Source organism: Lynx canadensis, chromosome F1 (genome assembly GCF_007474595.2).
Source record: "Lynx canadensis isolate LIC74 chromosome F1, mLynCan4.pri.v2, whole genome shotgun sequence".
Taxonomy (NCBI): Eukaryota; Metazoa; Chordata; class Mammalia; order Carnivora; family Felidae; genus Lynx; species Lynx canadensis.
In genome coordinates, this window is record NC_044319.2 from 318,078 (window position 1) to 344,095 (window position 26,018).

Consider the following 26,018-nt stretch of genomic DNA (forward strand, 5'->3'; position numbering starts at 1 on the left):
GTAGCGGAGACAGAGCCAAGAGAAGAGGCTTGCAGGGACTTTAGAAGGTGAAGAAAGTGAATATTGACTGACGTAGGACTATCGGCTTCCATTTCTGAGGGAGCGGTTTCTTTAGATGGTGGGTAAGCCTGAGAAGGAGCAAGAAGGGTGGCCCGGCAAGGAGGGCGCAGACGTCCCGCCAAGGAGGGCGCAGACGTCCCGCCAAGGAGGGGGCAGACGTCCCGCCAAGGAGGGGGCAGACGTCCCGCCAAGGAGGGGGCAGACGTCCCGCCAAGGAGGGGGCAGACGTCCCTGCCAAGGAGGGGGCAGACGTCCCGCCAAGGAGGGGGCAGACGTCCCTCCAAGGAGGGCGCAGACGTCCCGCCAAGGAGGGGCAGGGATGGGTTTCTCGGGGTAATTTATGGGATCAACAACTCTAGAACCTTTGTTTGTGTTTCTTGCAGCCACGACCTCAATGAGGTGGGATTGGCCGCTTTAATAAACTAAATCGAGGTCCTGTTCAGATGATCCAGGAATTTAAAATACCTTTATTTTCTTTTTAATTCTATATTTCTTTTTTGGAGATTTTTCGGTACTACAGTGTTCGGCCTGCCTATGACATGAAGCCCACCGGCCTGTGATTTCGAGATGAGTGTTTTAACATGTTTTCTTGAGTTAATGCTTCTCTCCCTGTTTCTCCCCAAGATGGGTTGTTTTCTGTGTAAATTTAGAAGAGATGAGCATAGAAGTTACCTTCCTACCTTGAGGAGCTCATACGCTGTCTTATTTTTTTCCCGCGTTTACAATGATTTTATTTTTGAAGTGTCGTTGACATACAGTATGAGTTTCACAGGTACAACGCAGTGACAGTCGCCCAGTGTCTGTGCTGTGGTGGCTCAGCACCTGGGTCTCAGACCAGCAGCGTGGACACCCCTTGGGGTAGGTTCTCAGGCTCCAGCCCCCAGCTCAGACCAGACCCACGGTGGGGAAGCAGCGGCCGCCCTCTCGCCAGTCTTCCTGGCTCTGACACAGGCGACTTTGAGGACTGCTGGTCTCATGGCCACGGCTTCCTACTTCCCCTGAAATTCCTTTTATTGAGATAAAATCCATATTCCATAAAATTCACCATTTCAAGTGTACGAGTCAGCAGTTTGTGGAGTACGGGAAAGGCCGTGCGCCATCACCTCTCTTGAACTCCAGGACGTGTTTATCACCAAGAAGAAACTCTGCCCGGTGGTCGTCGCCCCGGCCACTCGCGCACTTTCTGTCCCTGTAGATCGAGAGCCCGGGACGTTTCACAGACATGGAGCCACATGGCGCGTGACCTTTCGTGTCGGGCCGTCACTTAGCGCTGCGTCTTTTTACAGCCGAGCGACGCTCCCTCGCGTGCGTGCGTCCCGTCCGTGCGCCACTCGACGGGCCCCTGAGCTGTCTGTCCCTCGCTGTTGTGAATGATGCTGCTGCGGACGACCCCAAGCGGGTTTCGTTCCCTTGCTTGTAAAGGTGCCTGTGCTCCATAGGGCCACACAAACACCAAGTCAGGGAAGTGCGGGGTCAGGCGCCTCTGAGCCTTGGCCCTGTTTTGGGCAACGAGTCGGTCCATGAGCTGTGTGGGGCGTGTTTCTGTTGAAAGACCCCTCATCTAACCCACACCGTTGACTCACTGACGTCGGGCTCACACGCAGCGGCCCCGTGTCTGCGTTTCTCCGAAAAGCACAGCGCGCTGCTCTCCGGGGCCGCTTTAGACGGTGGCACTGCTGGGGCCCCCGGGGGTTCCGTCGGCTAAGCGTCCGACTCTCCGTGAGTTCAAGCCCCGCATCGGGCTCCACGCAGAGCACAGAGCCTGCCTGGGATTCTTTCTCTCCCTCTCTCTGCCCCTTCTCTGCTCTTATCTCTCAAAATAAATAAACGTAAAAAAAATTTTAAATGGTGACATTGCTAACAAAAAGCACAGAAACGTGAACAGCGTGGCGCTAAGTAGAGAAAAGAACGCTTGTGACAGTACGCAAGGCGGGCGTCCCCTGTTTGGTTCACCTGGGGACACGCATGTTGCAGGACTCTGTGCGTCGTTGGAAGTACCGTGAAAGCACCGCCAGGACCGTATGCGGTTACAAGTCAGCTTGAGAGAGGAGGCGAATTTGCAAATGTGGGACCAGGGACACGGACGACCCGCTGTGCTTGGCACGCTGCTGCTGTCAGTGGTGACTCTGCTTAGTTTGTGCGCCCATGGCGGGACCCTTTCCTTCCTTCCTCCCTCCCCCCTTCCTCCCTCCCCCTGCCTTCCCCCCTGCCTTCCCCCTTCTCCCGTCCTCCTGTCCCCTTCCTTCCTTCCCCCCTCCATCCTCCCTCCCTTCCCCCTTCCCCCTCCTCCCTCCCTCCTTCCTTCCCCCCTGCCTCCCCCCTTCTTCCCTTCCTCCTCCCTCCCTCCTTCCTTCCCCCCTGCCTCCCCCCTTCTTCCCTTCCTCCTCCCTCCCTCCTTCCTTCCCCCCTGCCTCCCCCCTCTTCCCTTCCTCCTTCTCCCTCCCTTCCTTCCCCCTCCGTTCCTTCCTCCCTTCCCCCCTGCCTCCCCCCTTCTTCCCTTCCTCCTTCTCCCTCCCTTCCTTCCCCCTCCGTTCCTTCCTCCCTTCCCCCCTGCCTCCCCCCTTCTTCCCTTCCTCCTTCTCCCTCCCTTCCTTCCCCCTCCGTTCCTTCCTCCCTCCCTTCCCCCTCCCTCCCTCCCTCCCTCCCCCTCCCCTCCTTCCTCCTCCCTTCCTTCCCCCTCCTTTCCTTCCTCCCTCCCTCCCTTCCCTCCTCCCTTCTTTCCCATTAAGCCATCTTAATGGATGCGAAATGGTGTGTCATGCTTTTATTTCACACTTCCATAATTATTAGTGATGTGGAGCAACTTCCCATGTGCATGTTAACCACTCATACGTTTTCTTTGGAAAATGCCTATTCCAAAATTGCGACTACTTCTAGATTATATTACTTGCCTTTTTATTGTTGTTACTAAGTTTTTCTACATTGTGGTTACTAGCCTCTCAGATACGTGATTTGCACGTATTTTCCCCTCCTCTGTGGGTTGTCTTTTCATTTTCTTGATAATGTTCTTTGAGGCATTAAAGTTTCATCATTTTAATGAAGTCCAATTTTATCTTTTTTTCTTTGATTACTTGTGCTTTTGGTGTTAATTTCTTTAATTTTGAAAGTGCCGTATTTATATAATTAATCACTACAGCCTGTTGAGAGCGTCGTTTACACATTTTTAATTGGAGAAGTCTGAAGAAGAGTTGGAGTTCACGTTTCAGTAGGGTTATCACTTGTTTGCCAGTGGATGTAAAGTATTTGTTTGCAGATACCAGATATTTAAAAGGTTTTTACATTGTGGTTGTGGAATTTAAAATAATGGCATCGTCAGGGCCACAAATTTATAAAAAGTAGTGTCCGATTCATTTAACAAACTGCTGTTTTGTTTAGGAAAATTGAAGGGAAACACACCACTGCTTGAAACATGACTTTCTCTATTTATTAAAGAAGATTCTGCCTCTTTTAAAAACCACGGACTTTCCGCCCTAAAAGCTGGGTCTCAAGAACTATTTGTGAAAGAACGCAAGAATCCCAGAACTTGGAAATAAACACTGTTGGTGTTTATTTGTGTTAGTTTAGATGAAGTAGCCGGCCCTCGGAGTCAGAAAACTGAATCTGTAGCAGCTGAAGTCAGCCTCAGCAAGCAAATAGTATAGCTAGCATGGCTTTAATCCACTAAGTAACGTTCAGTCGGAAAGATCAAAGGAAGTTACAACCAAAAACAGCCCTTGTTAACAGTTTCCCGGTAGAAGCAGGAAAAGGCTAGAAATCACACGTCACCTCATATCCTGGCCCGCTGACCCCGTGCTCCAGCCGTCAGCAGTGCTGGGACCCTGCCCCTAGGGGCCGAGGACGAGAAAACTCTCCCGCCCTGGCCCTGTAGGAAGCCAGGGCTGCAAGTGCACCCCTGACACAGCGCCGCCCCGGGTCCAGAGCCCAGAGCCGGGTTCAGAGCCGGGTTCAGAGCCGGGTTCAGAGCCGGCTGCTGCGCTCACCCGCCCGCGACCACGCTCAGCCGGGAACGTTTCTTCTTTCCGTGAAGGTAATGCATTTGCTCCTGCTTCCGTTCCTGGGAATTTGTTGTTTTGAGAGTTTATTTAAAAACTGAACTTTTGGTCTGTGCTTCTAGGATTGGATTAAAACTTCGGCTCATAGGTTTGTTTTTCAGTGTAAACCCTGAATGGCACGTTAAGGCATTAAAATCTTAGGAGGTTTATTTGAACTGGAGTCTAGCGCTGTAAGGTAAGGTTAGCCGTTTCTTGGGTTTATTAAAATGTGCTTTCTTTAGTAAGTGTGGGGGGAGGGAGCCTCGGACTTAAAGTAGTTTGTGTGCTTTCATACTTTGGGAGTCTTCGTAGGCTCCGTCTAAAGGAGAGAATTTTGAAAATACGTGCTTCTCTCATTATTAGCTGGTATGAAAATAGAACCCTGGGAATTACCTGAATCACTTTTGTGAATTGAGTAGTGTAAAAAGACGGTAATGTTTTAGCATCTTCCAGCCTATAAAAATAGAAGTTTGGTGAACATACCTACTTGGGATCGAAGCTTCCACAGCAAGATTAATTCTTAGCAGTGTTCATCTGAAATACACAGGCTGGGTACACCTTCAAGTTGTTTTGAGTCGATTACATTTTTTTTTTTGCATTGTATGCATTTTAATTGGGGCAGTGGCCACTACGTCGTAACTGGACTTACTGGTCAAAGTGGGAATCGTCATGTGTTGGCCAAATTTACCTTTTTTTCCTTTTCTGTTGAATGTAGTTGACCTACAACACTGTGTGTTAGTTTGGCACATTTATATGCTGCGGCCGTGAACACCGTCCTGGTGTTGAGTGCTTCCATCACAGTACATACTTACCCTTTCTTTTCAGTGTTGGGTGCTTAGATCTTTGTGACTCAGCAGGTTCGAGGACTGCGTGCGTCACACGGCATTAGATCTCTGGCTGGTGTCTTGCCCCCGGCGGGTTTGTGCCCTGAATCAACAGCGGCCTTCCCCTTTGCTTAAAATGAGGGTGGAGAGTTTATATGCCACTGGCAGGAATATTCAGGCTGTTTTAGTCTGTGACATAGTTGTATGTCTGGTGGGAAAGGGTAAATTTTGAAGAAACTAGGCACAGAAAAGTTTTGTGAAAACTGAGGTATTTCATGTAAATCATTGACTGTAAACGAGCCTCTCAGTGATCATGCAAGAAAGTGGGGTCTCTTTTTACAGTTTGGTAACGTTTCCTCTAACAGGTATTCTTGTTGAAAGGAAGAGAATGAAATACGTCCTTTTTACCCACAAGAGGGGTCTTTTAGGTCATAGTATTTAATTTTTTTTTTAACATTTATTTATTTTTGAGACAGAGACAGAGCATGAGCAGGGGAGGGGCAGAGAGAGAGGGAGACACAGAATCCGAAGCAGGTTCCAGGCTCCAAGCTGTCAGCACAGAGCCCGACACGGGGCTCGGACTCACAGACCTTACCAAACAAACACCTTTCTTTCTTCTCCTCCTCCTCCTCCTCCTCCTTCTTCTTCTTTTAGTGTTTATTTATTTTTGAGAGAGAGTGTGAGCTGGGGAGGGGCAGAGAGAGGGAGACACAGAATCCCAAGCAGGCTCCAGGCTCTGAGCTGTCAGCACAGAGCCCGATGTGGGGCTCGAACTCACAGACCTTACCAAACACCTTTCTTTTTTTGTCTTCTTTCTTCTTTCTTCTTCTTCTTCTTCTTCTTCTTCTTCTTCTTCTTCTTCTTCTTAGTGTTTATTTATTTTTCAGAGAGAGAGAGCATGAGCAGGGGAGGGGCAGAAAGTGAGGGAGACACAGAATTCGAAGCAGGTTCCAGGCTCCGAGCGCTCAGCACAGAGCCTGACATGGGGCTCGAACTCACAGACCTTACCAAACAAACACTCTTTCTTTCTTTCTTTCTTTCTTTCTTTCTTTCTTTCTTTCTTTCTTTCTCTCTCTCTCTCTCTCTCTCTCTCTCTCTTTCTTTCTTTCTTTCTTTCTTTCTTGTTTATTTATTTTTGAAGCAGAGAGAGAGAGAGCATGAGCAGGGAGGGGCAGAAAGCAAGGGAGACACAGAATCTGAAGCAGCTCCAGGTTCCGAGCCGTCAGCACAGAGCCCGACGCGGGGCTCGAATTCACAAACCGCGAGATCATGACCAGAACCCAAGTCCGACACTTAACCGACTGAGCCACCCAGGCTCCCCGTAGCTCATAGTATTTATAATTAAGAAAGCTATAGTTCTCTTTGAAGCCTCAGAAGTCACTGACTATGTAAATCATCTCCAGTTGTGGCTGGTGCATTGACTACTGTCTGTGGCTTTCTGTCTGCTGACACATTTCTGCTTCTTAAAGTGTTACAGCAAAGAGTCTTTTATCATCGTGTCATTTATTTTTGAACTTTGTGTCTCTAACAGACTAAATGCTTTTGTTGCTACTCTTGCATATTGGAGTATTTTATTAGATTACACTTTATCTGTAACTTTTGTTTTAGCGTACAAACATAGGCAGGGTATTTTTGTGTATTTTCTGTGGTAGCTGACATCTTAGATGTGAATTACAGGATCGTGAGCATGAAGTTTGCACCGATGGTGAAAAATGCTTGTGTCTGACGTGACTGACACACAGCGCAGCTTAGGGAACACTTGTTACCTTCGCCTCTCCCGGAAGAGGCTGTGTGTCACAGCACTGATGTTGCGAGTGTTTTAACCTGATCCCACGTCCAGACTTGATGCTGAGCCGACCAACCCCTGTGGGCGACCGCGTGCAGCCGCGTGCCAGGGCCTTGCACACCCGTCCTGTGTGTGAGCGTGTTGGCCGGCCCAGGGGTGGGGGTGGGGAGGGGCAGCTCGCCCGTCACCCCGAGTGCGGCCTGCGGCCTTGGCACACAGGCTCTGTGAATGCTGCCTGTTGTTCAAGATGGAAAGGCCCGATCACATCCCAGCTGGGAAATAAACGTGGGCGTCGAGGGCGGGACGGACGAGCTGCCTGGCCTGCCGGCCGTCTTGGGAAAAACACAGAACAAAGCATCTGAAGCAGGACTTAGAGATGCAGGACTCGGAAGAGGGGCGCCTTACTTCTGTCCTTTGTTGTTCTAATCCCCAGTAAGCAGGCTCAGTCCAGGTGCACCTATGCAGACTCCGAGAAAAACGGTCACGGTGAACACAGGAGGCGCTTAATACATGCTTGCTAAATAAGGACGACGTTCGCCTGTTCAACTGGAAGACACAATTCGATGACCTCTGCGGGCAGACAAGGGTCCCGCACCGCCGGTCGGTGTGGTTTCAGGTCGTCTGCTACATGTGGGTGGGCAGGTAGGGGTCACGAGCATCCGCAGTGACGGTGGGAGCAGAGACAGAAAGGGTTTATGAGACTCGCACCCAGGCTGTCACCAAGACTGAACCTGCGGGTCCAGTGTAAGGAAGAAGAAAGTGCTTGTGAAGTTGATGTTTTCCTAAGCTCGAGGTAGATCTCAGGGCCCTTTAAGCAAAAGGGTGTCTTCAGTTGTGTTTGTGCAGATACGCGGAGGGGTTGCTGCGTAGACTGACGGGTACCCTGGAGACGCTGTTTGCTGGACAATGAGGCAGAGCTGTTTGGGGGGCGGCTTGGGAAGTTAGATCTGCTGCTTCTCAAACTTCACAAAACAGCGGGGCTGGAGCCCGCTCTCAGACCCTTGGGTGTGTGGGATTTGTGGGGAAGGCGCGGGTCAGGGTAAGAGCTCCGTGAAAAAAACATACACGCCACCTTCAAAACCAAACAAGCTCGAGTCCTTGATGGTGATCGAGCTCGGTTTTTGACGTTACGGAAGACATTTCACATCCCCTCACATTCTTTCGCCTCCCGGGATGTGGGAGTAGAATTCTCTTGGTTTGATTTATCTCAGAGACGTGTTTCCCCTGGAGGCTGGTTGCCGAGTTTTGAGTTTCTGAGACGTGTGAGGTGTTTAAACACTCCTGGTGTCTTCAGGCTTCCTTGTGATGTGCTGGGCACATCTGGAAGGCTCGGGGACAGACTCCTGTTCTGCCTGGGAAGAGCCAGGGGCACAGACAGGTTGCTCCGGTGTGAGGTTGCCCGTTTTGCGATCTTACCTGAGGCAGTGGTTTCAGAGGAAATCTTACGGCCTGAACACGGCCCTGTCTCATGGGGAGGGTCCTGCTTGTCACCAGAGCGTTGTGGAATTCTCACTGGGCCGGAGTGAGGGGAGATGCGGGCCCGGGGTCTGTGGGTGTCTGAGCCACAGATTGGAGCATTAAAGGGCTTAACATGCAATCAGAAATCTTTTCCTTTCTGTCTTCCTTTCTTTCTTTCTTTCTTCCTTTCTTTCTTTCTTTCTTTCTTTCTGGCACAGAACTTCAGAGAACATGCTCTTTTAATACAGGGGTTTGGGACCTCATTTCAAAGATTGACAAGGGGTCAGGGGACATAATTTTTCTTTTGGGTTAAATAAACTCATTAGTCAGATTGGCTGGATCCTGACCTCAGTCACGGGATCCGGAAGTAACTGTGATGCCTGGTTCCACTTTCTCACCTGGAGGCATGTGAACGCTGCCCATGTGACTGTCTCACCGAGGCTCTCTCCCTACCGCACTGTTGCCCCCACGCTTATAACTTCAAAAATACCCTTTTCATCGTTACAGAGAGAAATAAAGACCATCAGAACGCTCCGAAGCTCGTCCCATGTGAAGGACCCGTTCTGCATGCTGTTTGCGATGCGGCAACATTTTGCTTAAGAAATACTTAAGCAGTATTTTCTGAAAGATGGATCCCTTTAGTGGCGGTCGCCTGCTGTTATAACTTGATGGGCATCAGTTGTACAAATTCTCAATCTGTGGGTCTCAGTCCTAGCCACACACTGGGATCATCTGAGGAGCTTTTAAAAAACGCTGATGACCGCAGTCCATTACAACATGAATTAAATCAGAGAACCTTTGGGCCAGGGCCCTGGGTCTGAAGGGTTTTATATTACTGAAATGGTTCTAATGTACAGAAGAGGTGGAGACCATTGGAATAGACTCGTAACTTCGTGAACATTTGTTGTATTTATTACAGTCGCTTCACGATTTGTAGCTTAGTCTAGGTGAACTGAATGTCGTGGCTGGCTCCTGGGTTATGATGGCCGCTTATTGGAGGGCTTTCCAGAATTTTTTTGAAAGACGATTGACTGATACTAATAATTATGGAAAACCCCTCTGGGTTTATTTTCCATGTTCTTAGTTACACCAGTGGGTTCATCTGACATTGAAACTCAAAGATACAAGAAGCCTTTCTTTCTTCAGGCCGTAAGTGCTTGTGGGGCCGGCGCTGTATGGGGAGTGTGGGGAGACGTGGCGGGTGTTGTGTGGGCTGATAATTTTTGTGGATGAATGTGGAAGACAGATGTCTGAAGAGTGTCCTAATAACTTCAGCACAGCAGTAGTGTTCTTGGCATACAGATTTAGGAACATAAGTGTTCATGGTGATAAGGTGTTCTTAGCTCTCACGTATCCCAGACTATAAAGAGAAGCTTCATTTTACGCTTCTCCTCCCAGGTAGGTCTGTTACCAAAGGCACACTCCACACAGAACAAAGGAGCACAGTGAGATTAGAAAGACTGTCACCTGCCCACCTGTGCGGGGCTCGCATCTGACAACAGGACTGCTTTCCACATTCGGGGTTTTCTGATTTGCTGGGGCACTGTTAAGATCTTCCTTGAGTTATTTAACTTTTATACTCTTTGTTGTAAATCTGGGAGGGAAAATTATGAGGCCGTTTTTTCCCCCCGTATCGTTAAGCTGTTTGTAAATACCGTGAACGGCTTCTGTAAAACTGGAACACTTAACATTTACGGTTCGTTGGTGTCTTTATCAGTGTCGATTGTGTGTATTGAAAGGGGTCATATAAAAAAGATTTCATTTTCAGAGGTGGTGTTTGTTAACATAAGTCAAAACCACCTTCTTCATAATATACATTTAACAGACCAACAGTTGAGCTTTCGTGGTAAAAGAATAGTGATCTGCGACTCTCAGATTTGCCGGGACTCAGTCTGTTGGCTTCCTCATGGTGTGTGGAGGCAGGGCACGCAGACAGGTGCCCAGATGTTTGCCCCGGATTGTCCGGGACATGACTGCTAATGTATTGCCGTTTATGAGGAAGGGGAATGATAGCAATACCGAGAATTCTTTGTAACTCGTGAAGTCCCCACAGGGGAGTAAGTACAGACACTGCTAAGCCGTCTTATTGAAGGAGAGTTTATCGGTAGAAAGTTCATGAACTCAAACAAAAATAAGACAGTTTAATTTGTCTCAGAAGAAGAGAAGATCGTATTCCCTTATGTAAGACCATTCTTTTCAGTTCCTTAACACTGGTTCTTTGATTAAAGATACAGATTTTGCTGTCAGGTCACAATTCTGTTTTCATCGTCCAAACCCTCCATGTCAACAAAGATTGGCCCCTGGCTGGCTTCTCAGGTTTGCATAACGTGATGCACGAGTGGAAGGCACTTCTGAATTCAGTGGAAGGGGCCTCTGACGCTCTTGGATGCTGAACTGTACCTTTCAAAACCGTCTTGGGAAATAGTGAATTCAGAGGCTGGTTTTCACGCAGACCTTCACACTGGATTTTGTACCAGCAGCCTCTGGCGGTCCCGGAGCAGCTCGTTGAACTTGGCGCTGGCCCGGAGGCATCTTGAGGTAGCGGGAGAACCTCACTTTCAAAGGCAGTCTGGTCTGAGGCTGGATCCCAGTCGTGTGATTTACGTGAGTTAGTACTTCAGTACTTTGGCCCTCAGTTTTCTCTGTGATATCTGCTCAGGTATCGTGAGGAAAGTGCTTGACACAGTGAGATGAGGAAACCAGCTTTAACAATAGCCCTTTGGGGGGACATATCCCTGGAGACAAAACCTGGCCGACACCCTTCCAAACGGACCCGCTGCAGACGAGCTCTGCAGTCGTTCCTCGTCAGTGACTGTTTGCTCCCTGGCCACGGCTCTAAGGGTTGAGGGGTCGACTTGCTGCCCCTGCTCAGGGACGAGGCCATCATTTGGGGGAAGCATCGAGCAGCGTGAGAGGAACCGTTTCGTGTGAACGCAAATTTGATGAGTAACGGATACAAGTGCTCCCCAGACTGGATGCCTAAGGCCTGGTGTGCAGAGGGGCCCCCGGCGTGTCTGTCGCCCATCTGCTAACCCTGCCAGCACGTGAGAGAAGAAGATCGTCTCCCGCATTGAACTGGGCCCAGGACTTCAATCCACATTCAGGAGTCGCACCAGAACGGTTAAAAGCTGATTGGCTATTTGTGTGCACGTAACGGTTTACGGGTTGTGAGACAAGCCATGCTTGGTCACCAGCTCGAGCCTCTCGTGTTAACTGTGTCGCTTTCCTCCGCCTTAGTCGGAACGGCAGGCCTTCCTTTCTCCGTCTCTGCTGTCGTTCCCCCGCTTGCTGGCTCCGTGCTGCTTTAATTGTGCGTATGCTGCCCCAGCCGCGGCCTGGCTCTCCGGCAGCCTCCGCGCCTGGTTTGCCGCACGCACGGTGTCCCAGCGGCCGGCGTGTGGGCACGAGTTGGAGACCTGCGGCCTCACTCCAGGTGGGCGCGTTCAGAGTCCGCATGTCAGCAACGTCCCGCCCGTGATCCTTCTGTGTGAGAAGCACTGGGGTAGAGTTTTGTGTTTCACTTAGCGAGGCTGCTCTGGGGAGCACCACCCTTCCCAAACAGCCGGCCGCGGACAGCATGGGATCGTGCTCGCGTTCGCGTCTCGCCACCCGCTGGGACGTTTGCTCTCCTGAACCTGACGAAGCAAAGGGTTGTCCTAGAGCACATTGTGGGAGCTGGTGGGGTGTCGTTTACAGAGAGCCCTCAAACCCCTGACGTCGGGCTTCCTAGCCGAACCCCCAGACTCTGTGTGTGCCGTTGTGGCTGGAGCAAAACGGAGGGGTGACGCCTGCCACGCCGTTCTGAGCGTCGAGTCAAGTGGGATCGTGTGTGTGACAGTTCGGGGAAAGCTGCGGCAGCCCCGCCTGGTTAGTGGCCACGTGGTCCCTGCGGTGATTGGGGTGGGGTGTGCAGGGTGCCTGGCATGACGTTCGGATTCTAGCTTGCAGCTTTGGGACCACGGAGCACACCCCCGGGTGCGAGTGGCTGCTGCGAGGTTTTCACAATGGCCCTTCCCGTGCGTTTGTGCTCCGGTGGCCACCTGATAGCTCGATGGCATCCTTTATGGCCGTGATGTTTAATCTGTTGGCATCACTGTGATTACACAGTAGTATATCCACTGAGCTGCTGTTTTGTCTTTTAACGTGGTCATTTATACCTACTATAAAAATACGTAAAGCATGTATCGTATTTAGTTACATTAATGATACATGTCGTGTGATTGTGTCTTACGTTACTTAAAGGTGTACGTTTCCTGAGTCCCAGACCAGGTTAAGGAGGTAATTGTGTGATCCCTGTAATCACATAAACTCCGATGCCTCTCCTCCCTGCGTTGAAACACAGACTGAAGAAGGGTCTGCCTGGGGCACCGCGCTCTTGGTTCCTAGGTGGCTTTGGCCCAACAAGTGTGTATGTTTCCAGAAATGGGGGAGGTATGATGAGATACGTTGAAACCTTTCTCTCAATACTTTGTACTCACCTGTTCTTACTCCTTAGCCTCGTTTTCATTTCTTCATCCAGTTATTCAATGCATTGTGCAGGGTATTATCATGAGACAGCAGGTACGCATCAGAAGGTAAACAATTGAAAATGCCTGGGCGGCTCAGCCGGTGGCACACCCGACTCTTGGTTTCGGCTCAGGTCGTGCGTGATCCCAGGGTTCTGGGACCCAGCCCCGCCTCGAGCCCCGTGTTGGGCTCTGCGCTCAGCATGGAGCCTGCTTGGGGCTCTCTCTCCCTCTCCTTCTGCCCCTCCCCTGCTCGCGTGCACTACCTCCCTCTAGATAAAAAAGTAAAATGAGATCAAATGGGTAAAATGCATCCAGTGTATCGATGTTTAGTTGTCTTTTAAGGTAAAATAACTTTGGGGCGCCTGGGTGGCGCAGTCGGTTAAGCGTCCGACTTCAGCCAGGTCACGATCTCGCGGTCCGTGAGTTCGAGCCCCGCGTCGGGCTCTGGGCTGATGGCTCAGAGCCTGGAGCCTGTTTCCGATTCTGTGTCTCCCTCTCTCTCTGCCCCTCCCCCGTTCATGCTCTGTCTCTCTCTGTCTCAAAAAAAATAAATAAATGTTGAAAAAAAAAATTTAAGGTAAAATAACTTTGCTTCTGTTTTTACATTTTAATGATAACTATCTTTTGTTCATTATTAGTGACTGTGCTAGAGACTTTATATGCTGTTTTATTAGGATTTTACCACCATAAAGAAGACAGGCTGACAGTAAAAGTTGTACATGGTACAGAAAGTGAGATATGAAGTCTTCTCCACCCTTTCAGAATTCGCAGTCCAGCTCTCCAGCGGGAAGACCTTTTCTTAGGTCCTTCTGGAAACTATCTGTGTATCCTAATCATATGTGTATCCCCCCCCCCCCCCTTTTTTAACGAAATGGGTAGAGTCATACGTATAGGCTGTTCTGTGGGTAGGCTTTATTTATGTGTCAAGATGTACTTTGGACTTCTTTCCATCGTATACCCTGATCTAACTCGTTCTTTCTTAATCGTGCAGAATGCCCAAGGTATAGACACGACAGAATCTGAGTCTGTTACTGAGGATATTTTAGAGTGTTTCCAGTTTTCCTGGCAGACGGTGGTGCGGTCTGTGACAACCTTACCTGTACGTCTGTCTTTACACATTGTTCAAGTGTATCCAAAAGAGGACTTCCTACTACTGTTGTGGGTCAGAGGGTGAGGGTGTTTAAAATTCTCTTAGCGTTTCAAATTTAACCCTAAGAACCAAGGCTTATAGACTGTAAGAGTGTAAATCATTTGACCCAGGTTCTCCAGGGTAGAAACTGGTAGGGTCAGCTTTCAAACTTAGATCCACTCACACCGTTTCTTCTAAGCTACATAGATGTCTTCAGCTGTTGTTTTAAAGCATAATTTTGGCTTTAAAGCCAGGAAGCGTTATTCCTTATCTTTTTATATTCTTAACGCTCAATCCAGCAATTATGATAATTCTTCCATTATACACAGCCCTTTATGGTTTTGTGTATTGATTTTATATCCTGCAACTATACTGAATTCATTTATTCTAACTTACTATTTTTTTTTTTTTGGTAGAATCTTTCAGTTTCCTATATATGGCATGTCACCTGTACATAGTGATAGTTTTACTTCCGTTCTGATTTGGACGCCTTTCTTTCTTTTTCTTGCCTAACTGCTGTGGCCGGGACTTCCAAGACTGTGTTAGAAGGGGTGACATTAGACCCCCCCCTTTTGTTCCTGATAAAGGAAAAGCTTTCAGCCTTTCACCACGGAGTGTGGTGTTGGCTGTGGGCTTGTCGTATGTGCCTTCTATGTTGAGATGTGTTCCCTCTGTACCTGCTTTCTTGAGAGTTTTTATCCAGGTGGATGTTGGATTTTGTCAAAAGCCTTTTCTACACCTGCTGGGATGACTGTATGATTCTTACCTTTCAGCAGGTGGTGGTGGTGGGTCATGTTGTCTGACTTGTGAGTGTTGGACCCTCTTGTATCCCTGGAATAAATCCCACTTGATCACGACGTGTGATCCTTTTAACGTGTTGTCGAATTCAGTCTGCTAATATTTTACTGAGGATTTTTGCATCCACGTTCGTCAGGGACGTTGGCCTGTAGTTCTCTTTCCTTGCGGTGCCTGGTCTGGTTTTGCTGTCGGGAGAACACTGGCCTCGTAAGACGGCTGTGGACGTGTCCTTCCTCCTCTAGCCCTTAATGATTTTCAAAACATTTTTATTTGCTCGTCGTGGTCCTAGGACAGACACGGGCATCGGTTGTTATCCTGATTAATACATGTGAAGACCCGAGGCTCAAAGAAAAGAGAAATTTAAATTTAAAAAGTAATCAGAAGACAGTCCTTGGCCAAAGGCCGCGTGGCCCCCCAAGTGCCAGCGCACGCAAGACAACGATGCTGGTAGACAAGTGAACCGAGGGCTTGGGACTGGTGGCTTTGAATGTATTGAAACTGGCGTGTTATGTTCATGAACAACAGGAAAATACACTGAAGCTTCTGGCCGTGCGGCCCCATCGCACCCCACGCCAGTGCCTCAGGCTTCCTCTTGGCTGGGTCCGCGTGCCGTGGCCCCGAGGAGAATGGGCCGTGACCGCGGGGTGGTTGTTCACAGGCGCCCACCGTATTTGACCCCAAACTGGCTTTAAACTTCACCGGAAGTACTGCTTCATGCTTTTACGATCGCGTGTACATTTGTCACCATAGTGTCATCTTACCATGTTGGCTCTTCCTCTGTCCCATCAGCTTTCCTGTTAGCTCTCTTGGTCTTCGGCTCAGACCAAGTTTTTTTCTCATCTGTCTCAGTGTTTTTTTGTTTAAAAAAATTTTTTTTTCAACGTTTATTTATTTTTGGGACAGAGAGAGACAGAGCATGAACAGGGGAGGGGCAGAGAGAAAGGGAGACACAGAATCTGAAACAGGCTCCAGGCTCTGAGCCATCCGCCCAGAGCCTGACGCGGGGCTCGAACTCACGGACCGCGAGATCGTGACCTGGCTGAAGTCAGACGCTTAACCGACTGTGCCACCCAGGCGCCCCACATCTGTCTCAGTGTTAAAGAAAGATCTTTCCCTCTGTGGACATAGGTTCATGCTTTGACTTAAGATCAAAACTTTGCTGTCTTCCCGACCACCTGAATTCCTATACGAATGCATCTACCAAACTTAATTCATAGACATTTCTTAGAATAATTTCTTTTCTGTTTTTGCTCATAATTATTTTTTACTTGAAATTCACAACTTATTTATAAGGTCAATTTGATTGTTCCTGTTTTATGATTAAAGAGACTGAATCATAGAACGTTCACATGACTTACTTCAAATACAAGCCAGTCAGAGTTCAAATTATTCTTTATTTCCACCATCAGAAGACGTCTCCAAGTTAAGGAACAGGTTATGTTCCAAAACTTCATTTGTAAGTCGGGTATTTGGCACTGGACTGCATTTTACCAAAGTGGGGGACGTGTTCCAAGGGCGATGAGGCCCCCGCTGCCCTTCAGAGATCTCTTTAGCTCTTATGTAAGGAGCACATGAAGCATTTGCAGCAAAAATAAGAGAAAATGATCATTGTGATTCTGGTCACAAAGTTCTCCGTCTTGGGAGAAGCATCCGATTAGAAGATGGGGAAACAGGTGGAATCGGAGAGTCCGCGGGGGCGTCAGGCCACAGGGAGGGCTGTCACAGGCCGTGACGTTCTGTCTGAAGCCCAGGTTCTTGTTGAACCGAGGATTTGGGTTGTTGTTAGATAGTTGATGTGGCATGACTTCCCCCACCAGCTGTGATTATTACCATCTGTGGGATTGATGGAAAAATAGACTCTGAGGATAGTAACACACCTGATGGAAAAAAACAACCCAAAAAACCAGAGAAGGTGTCCCCTTTGATCCCCTGGCTGGAGGGGAGGGAGGTCTTGGGTCCCCAGGAACGGGGGCTGCTGTGCTGGGTCCTGTAGAGAACGTGAGCGTCCTGGGTGGAGGGTGAGCGGCCGTGACTGCGTGTGGAGTTTGTCCCAAGAGTGTCCAGTGCCGGGAGCACGGATCTCACACAGCCAGGCCGCTGTGCGCTCCGGCAGACCCACAAGCATCGGAGGGTTCAGTTGGCTTTGAAAAAAGTCTAGCGCCCCTTCGACGTCCTCTGATGTAGGTCTTACTGATTCTGGAATATCTGCGTCAGCTTTTTGGTTGTTGTTATAGCAAAAGGGGGGATACGTTCTTCAGCAAAAGGAAGCTGAGGTGACAGAACCTCCCTGTGGTGGCCTCGGGGTGAGACCCCGCCTCCAGGTGGCCTTGGGGTTTGACCCCGCCTCCAGGTGGCCTTGGGGTGAGGCCCTGTGATCATGAATTGAGCCAAAAGCTTAACCAGCTGAGCCTCCCGGGCACCCTGACATAAGGTGTTCTTAGGATTATTCAAATTATTCTAACTTGCACCACTTGCTGCCCTCAGGGTGGCCCTTCATTTTGTCCGTGACACCTGCATCCTCGCACCGATGCCTGGTGGAGGGTTCAGGGGCGATGTGGGTGCCCCTCCCTCCCCTCCTGCACGGTTCTGACTGCTCCCCCATACTTCCCTTGGGGACGGGGATGGTACTGGGACGGGACGGCAATGGGGACGGGGACTGGACCGGGATGGGGATGGGACAGGGACGGGATGGGGACAGTGACTGGACGGGGACTGGGTGGGATGGGGACTGGATGGGGACGGGGACAGGACTGGGGGAGCAGCGGGTCTAAAAACGGAAGTGGGAGGTGCAGGCGGGACACACGGAGCATCCCGGTCCCCACGCAGCTGCCACCGCGTTGCCCCCACGCTCTCCACCCTGTAGATAGCCTCCCGCCCGGCCGTCACTGGACATTGTCGTGTCGTTTCTGTCATAGGGCGGAGAAGCTGGAGCATGGCCGTGAGCAGCGGGAACCGCGATGTCATGCTCCTGAGCAGTGGTGGCCCCGGCGCCCTCACGACCTGCAACGGGGACCTCGCCGCCCACCAGCTCTCCGCAGAAGCGCCCGGAACAAAAGCGTGCGTGAACGGATGCCCACGGGTCAACGGCTCGGCGAAGTCATCCCGTCTGGCCGCCGACGTCCCGCAGCGAGCGCCTGCCATGTGCCGCTGCCCCGCGCACCCGCCCTGCCCCCCGCCGGCCACCCCAGAGCCCCAGCCTGACCCTGGCCTGGGCCCCTGCTGCCCACGGCCGCACTCTGACTTCCCGGCAACCCCCTGTCCACACCGCACGCCCGCCTACCAGCCTGCCTGCCGCCTGCAGCCGGCCTGCTTCTGCCCGCACCGCCCGTGGCCCGGCCACTTCCCACACCAGCCCGGGCCACAGCACACGGCCAGCGTCAGGTGAGTGTCCGGCTCCCCAGAAGCGGGGACACGTGTGTCAGAGAAGGGGGACCAGTGCAGCCGAGATACGCTGTACCGATCCCGTCTGCCCAGTTCCCACCCAGACCCTCCCTTACTTCCTGCCTGCCGGGCGGTTCCCCGTTCCCCATTCCCCGTGGCCCTGGCCTCCAGAGGTCAGTCGAGTTTGTGTTGTTCGACATTTCTGCCTCCTTGTGGGGGACACGTTTGTGATGTGGCTGCCCAAAGGTGACCAGTCTTTATGACAGAGAAGCAGGAAACGGCTTCCTCCTGCTCCCTGCGTTCGTGTGCTTGGGGTGTGTGCAGAGCCGACCTCCCCGCACGTGCGGGTGGGACCCACACGTGTGCAGCACAGAAGTTGGAAAGCTACGCGTTGGGAAGCATTCGGGGTCCGGCGGACTGGAAAGCCGCAGGCACGTTGGTGTCCTTGCCGGCTCCCCCAGTCCCGGCCGGGTTTGTCGCGCGGGCACCGCAGGCGAGCGACGTCAGTGTATTGGGTGAATGTCCAGTGGGTGCAGAGACCAGGTATCCGCCCCGGTTTTAGGTGATGAGTTTTACAGGAGCAGGAGAGCGCCCTCCTTGGCTGACGCGCGTCTCGTTTACCTGCGGGGGGACCATCCGTCTGGCGCGCAGTTTGACCAGCGCGGACGCGCGTGCGGTCCACACCTCGGCCCGCTTGGAACGTTTCTTTCTGGGGCGACCGGGGAAGGCCCCTCCTGCCGCCGTCTGGCTCCCGCTCTGCGTTGGTTCTGCCGGCTCAGGGGGCTCTTGGGACTGGAGCCCTGCAGGGTGTGTGACTTCACATCGGGCAGTTCGAGCCCCGCTCGGTGTTGTTAAGGCTCCTCGAGTGGCCAAGTGCACCGGTTTCCCTTTTTGCTGTGAAGCAGCTGCCCCCTGTCTGAATGCGACACATTCGCTCTTGCTTAAAGAGTCTGTACAGACTTGTAGTTACAAGTCCCAGCACGGAGACTGTAGCTGGTGGTACCGTATCGTGTGTTTGACTTTTGTGTGTTTTTTTAAGGTTTTTATTTTTAAGTAATCTCTACCCCCACCGTGGGGCTCAAACTCACAACCCCAAGATCAAGAGTCACATGCTCCCCAGACTGAACCAGCCGGGCACCCATGAACTGCCTGTTTGACGGTTGCTAGCAGAGTAGATCTTAAAAATTCTCACGGCAAGAAAAAACTTCCACGGCTCTATGTGGTGACAGATGATAACTAGACTCTTTGGGGTGCTGGTTTCACAGAGTGTACAGATATCAAATTAATTCATTTTGGCGCTCGCCAGAGCCCGGGGTGGGAGGGGCTCGCGGAAGCCACGTCCCGGGCGTGTCCTCCCAGCGTCCCGTGGTGTGACCAGCTGTCCGCTTTGAGTTAAACGGTGTAAGTAGTTGACTTCCAAGTCCTGTGGCCGTCGATACTGACGCTTTAGAATCAGCAGTTACGCGGTTGCAAGGCGTGAGGGGACACAGTTGTACGTTTTGAGGCTGCTCCCTCCTTTAAAAAACTTCAGGGAACGTCAAAGCCACGAGCAGGGAACCGATTCTCTTCCTGTGGCAGGTGTGCCAGTATGGTCAGGACCGAACATTCCTCAAAAACTTACTTTTAAAGAGAGACTCCGGTGTGCAGGGAGCTTGAAGCAGAATGGCGCTAAAAAAAAAAAAAGATCAAGATGCGGTATTTGTCCATCGAGACAAGTTACAGAAAAAAGCGTGGACTGTTTCGGGAGAAACCTCATAGTTGGGATTTTCTTCTCGAGAGTTTGAGCGTCCTGGTGAACTGTTTGTAACAGACGTACCATCTTCAAAGATGCGTGTAAAGGTGGGTCTGTTTCCAGGTCTGTCTGTGACATACTTTATCGTAAAACCCGTGCGGCCAGACAGAGCTCCTTCCTTATTCCGTCCGTACGCTTGCTAATACGTATCATTGGCAGTTTTTCCGGAGTGCTCCCCCGTGCGGGGCCTCAAGGATGTCGTTCTGAACAAGGCGAGAACTCACAGAGCCGTAGGACGGTGGGAAGGGACACGGGAGAGCAAACTGGCAGCCGTGGCGTTGCGAGGCGTGGGCGGCCGTGTGGACACGGGCACGGTTTGTCCGGCGACTTGCCCAAAGCTGGGAGCCCAGCTGCCGCCCCGCTCGGTGTGCCTGGGGCCGGGAGGAGGGGAGCGCGGCAGTGAGAGGGGCGGGGCCCTGAGCCCCACCCCCGGGGCCTCGCAGGGCACAGGAAGGCGATCTCTGGATTTCGTCTGCGGCCCGTGGGCGGGCATCATAGATTCGTGTGTGTGTGTAGACCTTTCTGTTGCAGAAAGTATACCCGGCGTGCAGTCGATCACCGTAGCCGCTTTAATGGGCACCGCTCAGTAGCAGCATGTACACCCGCACCGCTGTGAAATCACCACCACCATCCGCCTCCGGAACATTCTTCATCTTCCAAACTGAAAATCTGTACCCACAGAACGCTGGCTCCCCTGGTCGCCCCCCCAGCGCCTGGCAGCCGCCGTCCTGCTCCCCGTCCTGGACGTGGACGCAGCCGCTGGCACCTTGTATGCGGTCACACGGTATTTGTTTGTCCTTCCGTGACTGCTTTCAGTCCACGTGGTGCCCCCAGGGTTCATCCAGGTTGGAGCGGGTGTCACAGTTCCCTTTGCAGAGCTGGGTGACATCCCACGGCATGCACGCACGTTGTGCGTGCCCACGCATCTGGTGACGGCCACGTGGCCTGCTTCCCCCTTTTTTCTCCTGCGGATGATGCTGCCGTGAACCTGGGTGGACAAACACCTATTTGAATTACTGCTTTTAATTCCCCGGGGGCACATTCCCAGAAGTGGAGCTGCTGAATCAGGTGGTAATTCTGTACTTAACACTTCGAGGAACCACCAAACTGCTCCCTCAGCTGCTGTGCTGTTCTGTTCCCCCCAGCAGCGCACACTCTTGACGACACGTTATTTTACAATAGCCATCCTAACGGGTGTGATATTATGGGGTCTTAAGCATAAAAGATACACAGTCACATTTGCATTTTAGAGAAGCCCATGGCCTGCATTGTGGGGGGTGGACTGACGTGGACGGGAACACCACCGGCATGGACTGACGTGGGCCGGCACTGTCGTGGACGGGAACACCACCGGCGTGGACTGACGTGGGCCGGCACTGTCGTGGACGGGAACACCACCGGCATGGATGGGGACACCACAGGTATGGACTGACATGGGCCGGCACTGTTGTGGACGGGAACACCACCAGCATAGATGGGAACACCACCGGCATGGACTGATGCAGGCCGGCACTGTTGTGGATGGGAACACCACTGGCATGGACTGATGTGGGCCAGCACTGTTGTGGACGGGAACACCACCAGCATAGATGGGAACACCACCGGCATGGACTGATTCAGGCCGGCACTGTTGTGGACGGGAACACCACCGGCATGGACTGATGTGGGCCGGCACTGTTGTGGATGGGAACACCACCAGCATAGATGGGAACATCACCGGCATGGATGGGAACACCCCCGGCATGGACTGATATGGGTCAGCACTGTCATGGACGCGGGAACGCCACCCGCATGGACTGACATGGGTCAGCACTGTCGTGGATGGGAACACCACCGGCATGGATGGGGACACCACCGGCATGGACTGACGTGGGTCGGCACTGTCGTTGGCAGAAGGACCACCAGAATACCTGTTGCGGTATTTCCGGTAAAAGTGGAATTTAGAGAAAGTTTCATGCTAAAAGGGTTTACGAGGGAGAATCTACAGGATTTGGTGAACGATTGGATACGGAGGCAGGAAGGGAAGAAGAATCATGGCTGGTGTTCAGTTTCATGGCCAGAGCAGCTGCGTGGGTGGGCGGTGAGACCATTCGCTCCAGCGGGAACAGCTGGAAGGAAGCAGAGATGAGCGGCGTTGGCCGTGGCGCAGGGTGTGACCTCCCTGCCCCATGAGGCAGCAGCACTGCTGGGGGTCGTCTTCAGAGGAGGACTGAAGCCCTTGGCCTGGGCCCGGCACGTCCTGACTTGCCTAGCTGTGCTCCAGGCGAGGCGTCGTGTCTCTCAAACCAGGGAGACTCCCAGAAGCGAGCGGAGGCGTGGCAGTAGCTCCTGTGTCGGCGACAGTGCGCAGGACGTCCTCGCTGAGAAATTCTGAAAATGAGGCTGCCGCGTGGTGCTCTGTGCCCGCAGGGTACAACCTGCCCGGCGTGGGAAAGCCGTGGGAGCGGCGGTTCTGGCCGCCAGTCTGTACCGTGAACTTGCACTCGGAATCTCTTCGGTTTCCTTTTGTGGTTTATGCATGTTGCTTTTTTATTGATTGTCTCAAATACTCCGGAGTTCTCAGCTAGGGTTGTGCATGTATCCGTGAGTTGGTAAGGGCAGACGTGCCCACAGGCCTTCGAAGGGGGTCCTCGAGGCTGCCGGGCCTGCAGTAGCCACGTGTGCGGATGGGAAGTCACGTGCTGTCTGCACCCAGGCCACAGATGGGCCCGCCTGTGGGTGTGTGTTCTGTGTTGTAGGTTTTATTTGTTTATAAAACATGTAAGCCATAGAGAACGTTCTCAACACGCAGTCAGGGAGAAACTGTAATTTTATCCTGGCCCCCCTGTTGGCGTCTGTCCCTTTCCTTACCTTCTGGAAAAAGGTAGGTTCGGTTTTCTCCCTTCTTGGCGCTTTAGGCTCCAACACGTCTTTCTGAAGATTCGATTGTATCAGTCACCTGCATGAACTTTGTTGCTTTGTGACGTTATCTGTTACCGTCTTGATTGATAAAATCGCTGCCAGGATCACAGTGTACCCTATTTTAATCCCGTTTATCACCAGATGTCAAGTAGCTTACATAGAACTCACTTGAAAGCTTCCAGTTCACTTGCGGGTTCCCACCGGCGTACCCACGGTCTGGCCATTAATTCGTGTCTGATGGGGAACACCCAGGAATTCAGCAAGGCAGGAAGTAAGGTCTTCCTACCAAGAGACAAGGCCTCCACCCAGCTGGCCATCAGAATCACAATAAATGAGATAATAAGGATGTCCCCTTTGCACTAGGGAAAACTACAGAACTCTGGGCCATCAGAGGAGGGCAGGGGACCTGTGGGTTGATGGGCCAAGGGCTTGCACGGCCCTCGAAGGGTGACCATCCAGGCCGCGGTGTCGGGACTGGAGGGAAGGGGCGAGGGGAGTGCGTGCACACCTGAAAGCGTGTTTGAGAAGGAGAAAAGGGGTCGTGTGCATGGTGACGTGAGGGCGGCTCCTGATGGGACGTTCTGAGCACGGCCCGGCGGTCTGTTCTTCCTCCTCTGGTGTCTGGAAAATGCCTGCCTCTCGGGAGCCTGTCACACTGCGTGGCCTGAAGGAAGTGTGGGATCTTCTTGCCGCTTGGAAGGGTGGTGGTGTTAGGACACGATTAACGAGTTGCGCACCCGCAAAGAGCAGACAGATCCTTAGTCCAAACTACGCTTGCCTTGTGGTTCGGTCCTCGCACAGGCCTGTTCGTTGCTGTGGCGGAGGGCTGTGCGGATGCCTGGCCTGCCACAGACTCAGGTTCGTGGCCAGATGCAGCCTCACCTCCCTGGTTTCGTGGGCGGATGGTGACTCTGAGGGCCCCCCGGGCCCGGAGGCAGGAGAGGGGTCTCAGCGTGGAGGAGACCGTCCCTGCCTGTACGTGCCCTGTGACGTTTGTACCTGTGTCTCTTCCTGCAGCCCCCGTGACTCTTCTGGTCCCTCTCAGATGGACCCCTCAGCCACTGCTTCTTTTCAAGTCTTTTTTCTCCAAAAAGCAAGAAACGAGAACTCGTGTTACGTTAAGAGGTTCCACCACCTGAAGTCTTGCTTTGTGTCGGTGTATTTTGGCGTCCGGGGGTCGGATTACAGCTGTGAGCGTTGTCACCCCACTGTCTTCCTTTGATGCGCGCGCCCAGCAGTGACCCACCCTTTCTGCTTTCCTGAGCCCCGGCAATTGAGTGATTTCGACTCAGCTGGGAAATTTGGGACAGAAACCACCGGAACGCTTCGTCCAATGTGGCATGAATCTGGCACTGACACACCCCAGGGTCTGTGATTTGCTCAAATCACTAGACTCAAACCCGTGGCTCTTCTAAGATGTTGGAGCAGTGAGTGGAGAAGTTAGCATTCAGCAAGGATTTGTGAGTGCTCAGGGTTAAGTGCCGAACACGGTAAAAGCTGTACAGGTGTGGACAGGGTGAGACCCTGGGCAGACTCTGGGTGGGTCGTCCACCGTGTTCTCTGAGGCACGGAAGTTAAACATCATGTATCTGTTCACGAGTTAGTACAGAAGGGGAACCAGACTATAGGTTTGTAAGTTGTGCCCTCCTGTTCTCTCTCGCCGACCAAACGTTACAAACAGTCGCATAGTCTTGATTTACGGATATTCACAGTTACAGATGCTTACGAATATCCACCTTTACGGATGTAGACTGTGGGGCTGCCGGGCAGCAGGAAGGAGCGGTCACGCTGCATCCTTCAGGCGTGTGCTGTGCACGGTTCTTCAGTCCACTGGGCACCGTTCACGGCTCGGGACCCACGGGTGCCAGTGGCCCCCACCCTGGCCACGTCCGTCCTGGCAGCAAGACTTCCTGACAAGGCTGTCTCTTCGCGGCAGCAAATTGGAGCTCCAGGGACGAGAGGAACGGCGGTGGTTGACATTCTGTCCACGTAATCCCAGCTCAGGGGGGTCCGACTGCTTGTATCTTGTGTGGCAGAGAAACGTCAGAAGGTGACCTGAGGGTCGAAAGCCGTAAAGACCCGTGGCAGGTCAGTATCTTCCAGGGGCCCCCGTTATGTCCCGCAGAAGCCTCGGCCACGTTGTGGACACCTGTGGACAGCGGATTTGCTCTGTAGCTGCTGCTCTCTTCTTAGCAGAGCTAATGACTCGAACACCGAGTATCCCTCGGCCACCGAGTATCCCTCGGCCGTGGGGACGCGGCCTGTGGAGGTGCCACTGACTCGACCTCACGACTGCATTTTCCTGCCGCCTCCGTCTCGTGCGGCGCAGGTCTGCGACGGCGAGCACGGCTTCCTAGGACTGCACTTGTCTGTGCTCACCGGTCCTCACCCCTCCTCACCTGTCCACACCTGTCCTCACCCCTCCACACCCCTCCAAACCCGTCCTCACTCGTCCTCACCCCTCCACACCTGTCCTCACCCCTCCACACCCGTCCACACCCATCCTCAGCCCTCCACACTCGTCCTCACCTCTCCTCATTCATCCTCACCCCTCCTCACTCGTCCTGACCCCTCCTCACCCGTCCCCACCCCTCCTCACTCATCCCCACCCCTCCACACCTGTCCTCACCCCTCCACACCCCTCCACACCCGTCCTCACCCCTCCTCACTCTTCCTCACCCCTCCTCACCCCTCCACACCTGTCCTCACCCCTCTACCCCCCTCCACACCCGTACTCACCCTCCTCACTCGTCCTCACCCCTCCACACCCGTCCCCACCCCTCCTCACTCATCCTCACCCCTCCATACCTGTCCTCACCCCTCCACACCCCTCCACACCCGTCCTCACCCCTCCACACCCGTCCCCACCCCTCCTCACTCATCCTTACCCCTCCACACCTGTCCTCACCCTTCCACACCTGTCCACACCCGTCCTCACCCCTCCTCACCCCTCCTCACTCGTCCTCACCCCTCCACACCCTCCTCACCCCTCCTCACCCCTCCACACCCCTCCTCACCCCTCCTCACCCCGCCACACGCGTCCTCACTGTCCTCACCCCACTTCACACTTCCTCACCCGTCCACACCCGTCCACACCCGTCCTCACCCCTCCACACCCCTCCACACCCGTCCTCACCCCTCCTCACCCTTCCACACCCGTCCTCACTGTCCTCACCCCTCCACACCTGTCCTCACCCCTTCACACTCCTCCACACCTGTCCTCACCCCTCCTCACCCCTCCACACCCGTCCTCACCCTTCCTCACCCCTCCTCACTCGTCCTCACCCCTCCACACCCGTCCTCACCCCTCCTCACCCCTCCTCGTCCTCACCCCTCCTCACCCCTCCTCA

At 52.6% G+C, this 26,018-nt stretch overlaps 1 protein-coding gene across 2 annotated transcripts in view; it reads left to right on the forward strand.

The window, feature by feature from the left end:
* The window catches only part of DISP1 (dispatched RND transporter family member 1), a 190,594-nt gene that overhangs the window by 119,925 nt on the left and 44,651 nt on the right, over nucleotides 1–26,018 (forward strand). For both annotated transcript variants that reach the window (XM_030301992.1, XM_032591885.1), the window contains exon 3: nucleotides 17,510–17,975. In XM_030301992.1, the coding sequence (XP_030157852.1) occupies nucleotides 17,527–17,975 (449 nt within the window). In that variant the 5' untranslated portion in view covers nucleotides 17,510–17,526. The remainder of the gene's footprint in view (nucleotides 1–17,509; nucleotides 17,976–26,018) is intronic.